Source organism: Trichomycterus rosablanca, chromosome 18 (assembly GCF_030014385.1).
Source record: "Trichomycterus rosablanca isolate fTriRos1 chromosome 18, fTriRos1.hap1, whole genome shotgun sequence".
NCBI classification, from domain to species: Eukaryota; Metazoa; Chordata; class Actinopteri; order Siluriformes; family Trichomycteridae; genus Trichomycterus; species Trichomycterus rosablanca.
This window is the reverse complement of record NC_086005.1, coordinates 22,465,615-22,476,586: the sequence shown is the minus strand read 5'-3', so window position 1 is coordinate 22,476,586 and position 10,972 is coordinate 22,465,615. Positions and strand designations below refer to the sequence as shown.

The 10,972-nt window shown below is 39.6% G+C and overlaps 1 protein-coding gene across 5 annotated transcripts in view; it reads right to left on the bottom strand.

Moving 5' to 3' along the window:
• Positions 1-3,919: 3,919 nt before the first annotated feature.
• Positions 3,920-10,972, bottom strand: part of psd3l (pleckstrin and Sec7 domain containing 3, like) — a 130,399-nt gene continuing 123,346 nt past the window's right edge. For all 5 annotated transcript variants that reach the window (XM_063014636.1, XM_063014641.1, XM_063014642.1 and 2 more), the window contains one exon: positions 3,920-7,912. In XM_063014636.1, coding sequence (XP_062870706.1) covers positions 7,712-7,912 — 201 coding nt within the window. In that variant the 3' untranslated portion in view covers positions 3,920-7,711. The remainder of the gene's footprint in view (positions 7,913-10,972) is intronic.

The following is a 10,972-nucleotide window of genomic DNA, read 5'->3' as shown; positions in this document are numbered from 1 at the left end:
ACTGGACAGTGGGTGGTCAAGTAGTCAACCACCTTTGACACTGTCGCCTCACAGCAAGAAGGTCCTGGGTTTGTTTCCCAGGTGGAGTGGTCCAGGTCCTTTCTGTGTAGAGTTTGCATGTTATCCCCGTGTCTGTGTGGGTTTCCTCCCACAGTCCAAAGACATGCAAAAGAGGTGAATTGGAGACACTAAATTGTCCATGACTGTGTTCAAGTGTGCTGGAGCCTATCCCAGCTTTTCAATGGGTGCAAGGCACACAGTAACACCCTGGACGGGACACCAGTCCATCTCAGGGCAGACACACATACACACACACACACATTCACTTATAGGGCAATTCAGTGTCTCCAATTAACCTGACTACATGTTTTTGGACTGTGGGAGGAAACCGGAGATCCCGGAGGAAACCCACGCAGACACGGGGAGAACATGCAAACTCCACAGAGAAAGGACCCAGACCGCCCCGTTAGGGATCAGACTCAGGACCTTCTCGCTGTGAGGCGACAGTGCTACCCACTAAGCCACCGTTCTGCCTGGTTGGGGAATTTTAAAATTAAAATTGTGAGTCCATTAGAGACACCCCCGAGTAATTAAAGACAATATAATGAGACATGCAAAACTCTTACCAGACTGAGAGTAGAGGGACCAAGCCCAAGCCCTTACTTATGAGGCTCCCACACTTAAAAAGATCCAGAAAATTAAACAGCACTACAAATTGTCTCTAAATCTTTTAAATCACTTTAAGTCGTCTAAATAAAATACAAACTAAAACACTAATTTAAAGTAAAGCTAGTTTCAAGTCTTTAAAAAAAACAGCTTTAACTGCTAGACAATTTGGAACAATTAAGTTTGCCATGTTTACTGCTAGAACGTTCCGTAGGGTTTGACCTTTTATTAACGGTTGTGTATTCAAGGTTGTGGTGGGTCCTGGGCATCCTGGAAACACTGGGTATACGGCAGAAATAATGTACATCCACACACAAACAGGACATTTATTAACTCAAACTAAGATGTCTAGCCTCATAGTACTGGTAGATATGGATAGGTTATCGATTAAGGTAGGGTACAGAAGCTCTCTGGTTGAAGCCGCACTACTGCCAGGTTGTCACTCTTGGGCCCGTGACCCTCATTTGCATGGTTTGTACTTGGTCGTATTTTGAAGTCATGCTGCATGCTTATTTGTTTACTGTGCAACAGTTTTGGCCATGTTTCAGTCAGTTCTCCAGTCACGGACATTCAAGACACAAATAAATCCGATAAATATTGATTAATGCTCTCAGCTAGCATTTAAACTTTGTATTATTAAATTTAAAAGGACAAATGGTTACGACCCAAAAGCACTGCAGTCGCCAGCTGATTAATCTCGCTAGGAGCTAAAAGCTTTAAATGATGGCTGTCTGACAGGACAGCGAGAATAAAGCTCGATTTTACAGCACAGTTTAATGCTGATTGAAACTCTCTGGCACCGGACTGTTCATCCCAATAAACTCTGCAGTACGTTCTATATCGTGAAGGACAAGCCAGCCCGGCAAAATGTGGCCTATAAAACACCAGCCTGCGTGGTGCAGTGTGGGTATGTACTGTTGCAGTTCATTTGGAATCTTTATTTCCTAACACAGGTCTACATTTATACACAGGTGGTAGTTTCTCCAGATAAAAATAGTACTGTGTGGCTTTGAATTCGGCTAGTTTGAGTGATTTTCATTTAAATTCTTTGGATTTTTTTAGCAAATGAATGTGCAAGTGCTTGGAGAAAAGAAATCATACTTAAGGACATCATGCTTTCTGTTCTTCATCCCCTCACTCTTTCTACATTCCATCATGTAAAGTGCATCGCAACGACACGTTTCCAAGCAACTGTTTCCAATCAGCGTGGTATACTTATGTAACTTTCTTTCTTCCTTTATTCATTAAAATATTTTCACTGACTGCTTTAAACTGGTCAGGGTCATAGCATGCAAGAATCAAACCCATGTTGTATCTCAGAATAAGCATGGTGGATCATGAGATTACTGAAGATATACACTGATCAGCCATAACATTAAAACCACCTCCTTGTTTCTACACTCACTGTCCATTTTATCAGCTCCACTTATCATATAGGAGCACTTTGTAGTTCTACAATTACTGACTGTAGTCCATCTGTTTCTCTACATACTTTTTTTAACCTGTTTTCACCCTGTTCTTCAATAGTCACGACCTCCACAGAGCACGTATTATTTAGGTGGTGGATCATTCTCAGCACTGCAGTGACTGACATGGTGGTGGTGTGTTAGTGTGTGTTGTGCTGGTATGAGTGGATCAGACACAGCAGCGCTGCTGGGGTTTTTAAATACTGTGTCCACTCACTGTCCACTCTATTAGACACTCCTACCTAGTTGGTCCACCTTGTAGATGTAAAGTCAGAGACGATCGCTCATCTGTCAGTGGTCACAGGACGCTGCCCACGGGACGCTGTTGGCTGGATATTTTTGGTTGGTGGACTATTCTCAGTCCAGCAGTGACAGTGAGGTGTATAAAAACTCCATCAGTGCTGCTGTGTCTGATCCACTCATACCAGCACAACACACACTAACACACCACCACCATGTCAGTGTCACTGCAGTGCTGAGAATGATCCAACACCCAAATAATACCTACTCTGTAGTGGTCCTGTGGAGAGTCCTGACCATTGAAGAACAGGGTAAGAGGGGGCTAACAAAGTATGCAGAGAAACCGATGGACTACAGTCAGTAATTGTAGAACTACAAAGTGCTTCTATATGGTAAGTGGAGCTGATAAAATGGACAGTGAGTGTAGAAACAAGGAGGTGGTTTTAATGTTATAGCTGATCAGTGTATATCCCTTGTGGCTGTCAGGGGTAAAAGTGTCTTCCCTGGGGTGGATGGCATCTTCCAGCAAGACAATGCAACATCACACAGCTAGAAATGTCCGACATTGGTTGGAAGAGCATGACCAAGACTTCCAAGTACTACCCTGCCCCCTCATTCTCCAGACTTGATTGTCGTGTTCGCTCTATGGATTGAACTTAATGAATTCATGCACTTGCGTGGATTTTGGGTAGACAGAGAAAATAGTTATGTCCATGTCATTAGTCCCTGATTACACTTAAGGAGGTGGCGAATAAGAGCACCTTGAGGAACTGAAGCTATAAATCCTTGTCTGTGTCTTAAGAGCAGCTCTTAAGAGAACCTCTTTGTTCTCAGACTGTTAGGATTCAGTTTCATAGCAACTGCACTTTAATAATGGAATCATATACATATAATGAATGTTAATGAGCAAAACTACTTTAAAAGAAAGATTTTTTTATTTGTACAGAGCTTAACATTTATAATGTTTCATAAAATAAATACAAGTGAGACTGGGTTGCTATGGGATACCTGGTATTTTCTTCTGCACGCTCTTTAGATCATACTGTCACTTTGTAAAGGTAACAAAAGGTCACAGAACTTTCGATAAGCTTATTCATAAAAATGCAATTATTTACTTACTGTATGAATAAGGTAATTAATGTCAAAATTTCCTATTTTATAATGCACCCCCATTCCCTTCCCAATTTGCCCAATTTATATTTCCTCCTCTACCTCTGCAGACCTCCACCCATGATCAGGGAGTGTGCTTGAGACGGGATCGAATGGACAGTCACACAGCAATCTTTATTATCCCTTTTTTCACGGTGCAGGCACCATCGATCAGCCAGCAGTGGTCGTAATTCCAGCAGTTATGGAGAATCCTTATGACTTTCCCTCCCTCAGACTAGCCAATCATTGCCCTTGTAGGTGTCCGGCTGGCCAGTAGCAGAGCTGAGATTCAAACAAAAGCCACCTGAGTACCCCCCCTGTTCTTTGTAGTATTGTGAAACAACAGTACATGTATGTAAAAAGCATTCAAAATAAAAATAAAAACAAGACTCAAAAGATGAAATTAAATACTGTACTTTATTCACAGAAACCGTCTACGATTTGTATGACATCAGCACTGCATCCCTGATCTCGGCTGCAGGGCGTAAGACACGCTCTAGTGCCGACGGATCGGGTGAAGGAGAAGAAAGTGGAAACCTCTGAGCACAGGGTGACAGTTATATCGAACAGCATTTACAGAGTTAAAGGTTGTACAAGATCACAGCTTTAAGAGATTTTTTATGTGGTGTTTGGAGACCAAACGGTTCCTCAGAAGGCTAAGGTGCATCACTGTCTACTGAGGCATGAGTACGTACGGTTACCTGCTCTCTATTCGGTTACAGGTTTAATCTATTCTAACACAGATGACGGACTTGTGACAGAATTTGACTGGATCCATTTTCTACCCAGCCTTCGGTCAGTCAGCAGACACCAGTCAGGATCAGATGAAATATAAAACAATTTAGTCTTTTTTTTTTTTTTTCAAAATCCAAAACACACTTTGAAACCTACAAGCCCTGGTTTAAAACTGGACTAAATTGAGAATTGGATCCTGTTTTGGATTCCACTGGGACTGAGTCTCATCTGATCTCTGCTGACCTGGACCTGGACTAGGTGGGCTCGGCTATAACATTAGCCTATGGTTCGCTACAGCAAACCGATGACGTCTGGAGCTATTCGAGCATTTATAAGGCAATAACGTCTAAGCAAAATTCATGTCATGTACAATATTTATCCTGTTTTAGTCAAATACGATATATCATACGGTTTGAAGTAGGGATGGGCAGTTCATTGGACTATCTGTATATCCAAACACGTCCTAGTACTGTTACATACAAATAATGACTAAAATACAAGCAAGAGTCATACAACTACCTGAGTAAGAGTAAAAAAAAACGTCTACATGGACTAACTCTAGAACAGAAGATGTAAACAAAAGATTTACAAATGAGACTAAACCGATTTAAACTCGGATTATAGTACAGTACAGTATTTTCCTTTTTTCATTATTTACCAACAATTTACAATTAACATTTTTTTCACACATAAAAATGTGCTGTATTTTAAACTAGCTGTTATTCTAAACCTAAAACCCTAAATGGCTTCCTATGTACTACACACATGCTCTACATAGGGTACAACACCATCCTACAATTTATGTAGTGCACTGCGTCTGATACAAATTCCATATACAAGTCAATTTGGAATCGCGTTTGATATAAATGTTTTAATTAGTAATTCTTCACAATAGTAATTGTTTTCCATTTTGGATATCCAATATCTAATTGTACAACAATCTGTAAGGATGTTCTGATAAATTTTTTTCCGCTACGATTCCAATTTTAAAGCTTTGCATACTACCTGAAACTGATACTGATCTGATCTCCTCACAGTAACCGAGACGACTCTCCAAGCAAGTCATGCAAAACGTCAAAGGCAATGATGGTGAATGGCTTTAAAATAATTTATCCTTCAGTTAATCTGTTCGTGTTCACTATCTGTGCTTCAAATGCGACCGATCCAAGTACCGATCCACTTTCAAACCGGTCCCGGATGCTCAGTATCAGATTGGGACGTTCCTAAAGATCTGGAGGGTCAAATAGCAGAAATGGTTCGAATGCCCATCCCTTGTTTAAACCTTCCTATTTACAAACAGGATATGTTCAAATGTACTTTAAATAAAAGCATTTAAAATAATAATAATAATAAACTGTAATTTAAACTTGACCCATGTAGTATTTCTGTCTTTTCCTCCGACTAAAATAATAAAAATAATAATAAACACAATGCAATTCTTAAAGACGCATATCTACTAGTGAAGGCGTGCTGATGGAGTAAAACTTCCACATTATTAAGGGAAAGCATTGTCAGCATACAGAATCTAGCCTGAAATAAACAACATGCAAGACTTCATGTCGCTTCCCAAAAATTTGGAAGAAACAATAGTGAATACGGCTTGCTGGACGTTAACCTACATTCACTGGCTGAAGTGAAAGCAGAAACAGCTAATAAAGAAGAAGAAGTGCTAAAACGTTAAACTTAGTACAAAATAGTGGTACCTGTTGAGAAAGCGCTAATAACGAGGCCTACGGTTCAGCTGCAAATCCAGCACAATTACACAAAAGATAGGAGAGATGGTTTCGAGTGAGCTTGCTATAACTATGTTAAAGCTTTCTTTTTAAACTTCACCACTCACATCATAAATTCAGCATGTTTGGTACATAAGCAATAAAAAATGAAAAACCTAAACGGAACTGAAAATAAAGTGTCGGACAAATATTTTAACACGCATTTTCAAGTAACTTCATTTAGACTGATGGGTTTGCATAAACTAATCTAATTTTTATACTACTAACTATTGAAAATCTTGACTATACTAACCCTGCCTATTAAATACGCTCTACAATTCTAATACAATCCAACCCTTCAAAATAAAGAAAAGAAAAATCAGGGCACGTCTGATATGGATAATATCTTCTGATGTGCGATAAATAGTGGAAGAATAAAACGCTCGTAGTGTTCCGTTCTAGTCCTAATTTTAAAAAAAAACGGGAACGCGACTTCCCTTAACCTAGATTCTACAGCACTGGAAATGCTTCCTACACAAAACATCGTCTTGAAAAATCTAACTAGAAGAGCAAAACTACAAAACCACCGACGGACACGTTGCATACATTCAGCTCAGTACCTTCAATAAGCTAAACACGACCAAGACAGCCTGTATAACCTGCGGTGTAATTAAGAAATGCAGCACTACTTCTTATAAAGCTCAAATATACTCAGGAACTAAGTCATAAAGTGCACTATAAATACTAATTTCATCTTTACAACAATAACATTTCAAACCGAGACTTAGAAATCCAAATACGTAAGAATATAAAATACACAAAAGGAGAGTTGGCGTTCACACTACGCAAAAAAGCAGAATACTTTTCCTTTAACAGTTTAAAAAAATAATTGGCTCACTAAAATAACGAATGACGTTTAGAAGAACATCATTCTGCACAAGCCACGTTCTGAAAATATAACTCGTCAGCTTTAAATGAGAAGTACCGCTACACTATCAATACAAAATAACAAACTGGTGTAGGTTTAAACGATCCTGCTGTAACGTGCTGGTACGATACGTGAGGAAATGAGTGTGTTATCTGAGTATCTGTCTTTGCTTTGCTGTAGCCAGTCAAGACATAAATCACTAACTGTAATCACTAAGAGTTACTAGTTCCGATGTGACGCATTGCTTTTATGACTTTCCTTGCTGATGCATCACTGTAATAATAAAAAAAATAAAGTGTTGGTGAGAGCTAAGGTCCTTTAATTAGGATAAAGCACTGCGACCGGCGTACCTATCTGAATCTTTTCCATCATATGGTTTTAACATTCGTGTAATATCCAGGAAAACGTCCTTTAGAAAGAACACGTCTACCGCCTACTGCACGTACAAAGAAACTGCTGTGGAAATTTCAACCAGACTACACGAGGAACTACAACTCCTTTTAAACTAAAGGCAAATCAGGTTTCCGGGACGTGACGGTCCGCTGGCTGGCAAGTAAATCACACACTCATCACAACAATGACGACTTCAACCGCAACATCAACAACACTGAAAACTGAAAGGAAAATTCGAGGACCACATGTATGTTAGTAATGTCCCGTACAAGCAGCTACACGAACACCAGTCGATTAAAAAAATGTGTCAACTCAATTACTGTTCACACAACAGTTTTCTCTTAGAACAGCGGCAGATAATAAATTACATTAGAATATGTTCGCGTCGTGAAGAATGGCTCTCGGGTGGTAATCGGGACCGTCTATGTGACCTTTGGCGGCTCGGGTCGGTGGTCTTTCCTCTCGGACGTGTTGCGCTTCACTTTGGCCGCGGCTGGCTGAGACTCCTGGTTGAGGTGTGGGCTGGACTGGGATTTCTTTAGCGCTGCGTCGTTATCCTTAACAGTCAGGAGCTCCTTCACACCCTCCTTTAACAGCTTTACGTAGGTCTCATAACGAGTTTCCTGCAAACGACAAGGACAGGCATGCTTCTGAAGACAGGACGTATTTCTAATGAAAAATAAATGAGAAATAAAGCTGATCAGCAATGCCCTTATAGGATATTATAGAATTGGCTGGCATGTCTGGATTAGTTCTAGAAGACATATTTAGCGCCCTGAAATGACATTTTACTGCATCAACTTGCATACTCTTAACTACAGTACAGTAGGATTTGCAAAAAGAACAATTACAAATGACACAGTAAAATGTAAAAAAACATTTAAACTCTTTGTAATTGTAGGACTGATGTAGCATTGATCTCAAGCAGCATGACTCCCTTCCAAGTCACTTAATTTGTTGATAGTCAATACTGTGTAAATTGTGGATCAATTTCTATTACTAAACATGGATAAACAGCCCATCAAAATGAATTCAGTTGCATTCAGGACAAATTGGTAATTATAACAACCCCAAATCAGAAAAAGTTGGGACAGTTTCTTACATTTACTTTTTTATTTCATTGCAGACAGTAAGAACAGGAACAGACGGCAGTGCATCAAGAACCATTATTCATCAATGGTTCATAAAACTGTGCAAAAAGAAGCCTTATGTTAACCATGTCCAGAAGCGACGTCGATTTCTCTGGGCTCTGAGGCATCTGGGATGGACCATCACAATGAAAATGTGTATTGGGGTCAGATGAATCAGATCACATGTGCTCTGGACCAAAGACAAAAAGGACCACCTAACAAGTCCAAAAGCCAGGGTCTGTTATGATATGGGATGGGTTTCATTGCCCTTGGCAAAGGTCATTTACACTTCCATGACAGCAGGTTTAATGCATACGCTGCCTCCAAGACAACATCTTTTCCAAGGATGTCCATGAAACATGTCCATGTTTTATGTACATTTATTAGCCATTTTTAAAGTTACACCCACTATGTAGATGCACTTTGTGGGTGCTCAACAGACTGTAGCCCAGTCATTGCTCTGTACACATTTTCTCCTTACCCTTTCTATCCAATAACATAAATGAACCCACAAAAGACCATCACTGATCAGATTTTATTTGGGTGGTGGACCCTTCTCACTAATATGATAGTGTATCTTATATTGGTATATTGGGTGTAGCACATATTTAAAACTATCGGGACTCTTTGGTCACACAATCTAGCCAAGATATTTAATTACTGACTGAATGATGGACACTCGAGAGAGTTTTCTCATGGTTAGATTAATTAAGTGCATATAACCTTGGTGATGAAACATTTATCTGCTTATTCTGTGCATGTAATCACACTCACAGGGGACAAATGTGTTATCGGGACCCGAGAGAAATTAAAAATGAACTTTGTCCCAAACTGTTTAACATTATTAAAGTGAGACCTGAGGGACCTGTGTTTATAGTATTTGAAGCACAACACTCCAGCAGGGCTCACTTGAGAGCTCCGTAAAGTGCAGCTCTTGTTAATTTAAGTATTAACAGGTTGCCACTATTAACAAGCTGCCAGCTTTTGCTGCATGCAACTAACCTTGGAGCTGGAAAGTGGGAAATTCTCAGCATTCCCTGATTCCCAGTTGTTTTAATATTGTAATATTGCTGATTATCAGAATTGTTTAATGTGTAATAAAATGTATCTTAAAATCCACTGTATAATATACTGTATATAAATGTAGCCTGGGGTGCAACTGAATCTTTTTCCCTCCACACATGATCAGACAACTGACAAAGACTCTTGGACACACCTGGACATTGTACGGTCCCCAGGCCACATCTGGCACTTAATGAACATGGATGGTAAGACACTGGACTGGTATTGAAAAGGTCCTTGTTCAAGTCCCAAATCTATCAGGTTGCCACTGTTGGGTCCTTGAGCAAAGCTCTTAACCCTCATCAGCTTGGATTGTTCACGGTCACAATCTTAAGTCGATTTGAATAGAAAAGCATCTGCTAAATGCTGATGATTTAATTTACTTCTGTGGTGAACTCTGATTGGTTCTGATTTGTGTGCCAGCCTGCATCAGATCACTTGTTAATGTAGCTGTCTGGAGGTGTGGTGGCTCTATTGCAATTTACCGCTTTATACTTTTAAGAGTTTATCATCCCATGTTAGACAGCTTTCAAAGTGATGCTTACAATTAAGCAAGTAATTAATGCTTCGCATCACAGCTTAATACTTGTACTGTAATTTGTAGGATGATTTATCGTGTCTAGGAAAATGAAAGTGTGAATTCATTTGTAACCGTTCTGTAAAATATATTTAGCTTTTGTTTATAGCTGAAAACTATCATATATGATCTAATAGTTAAAGAGCAGTGATAAAAAATTATAATAATTCCAGCTATAATGCCCCTTTCTCATAAATTCTGCTTCCAATTAATGCTTCCTTTTCCAGCTGGATTTATATGTGCTGTAGATTATTAATACTAACAGCCATGCTGTTTGCATGGCATGGTTTTGGTACGTCTTACAGATTTCACCTGCGCATGAACTCTCCAAACAATGACAATGAGTTCTAGCATAATAATATCTACATCAGCTTTCCAAACGAAAGCGATGAGGAGAGCCCAATAGCTGCTATTCAATAGCTGCTGTGATGGCTGCTCATAGTTCTTAATGTTCACTGACTTTATTGGCTACACAGGTTCTAACGCAGTTCTAAATGCACCCTAGGCGGCTTTATCAAAACCACCCAATGTAACATTGCAAAGTGTGTGACCATGTGTGGAATCAGTGATGGACTGGCAGTTCCCACTAGACGTCTATTCTACCACAATGTGGCTAATAACGTCTATTATTCAAATATACCACTGTTTTATCCTAGTCTGGGTTGTGAACAGTTCTGGTTGCTCTGGAATCATAATAATAATAATAGTAATGATAAGAGGAACTAATATAATGATGATAATCGAAAGGCAGATGGAATGCTTTTATGTGTCATACATACATATACAGTACATGTCAAATTCTTTACTCGCATATCCCAGCTTATTTGGAAACTGGGGTCAGAGTGCAGGGAATGCCACTGTCCGACGCCCCTGCAGCCGAAAGGGGTTAAGGACCTTGCTTAGGGACCCAACAA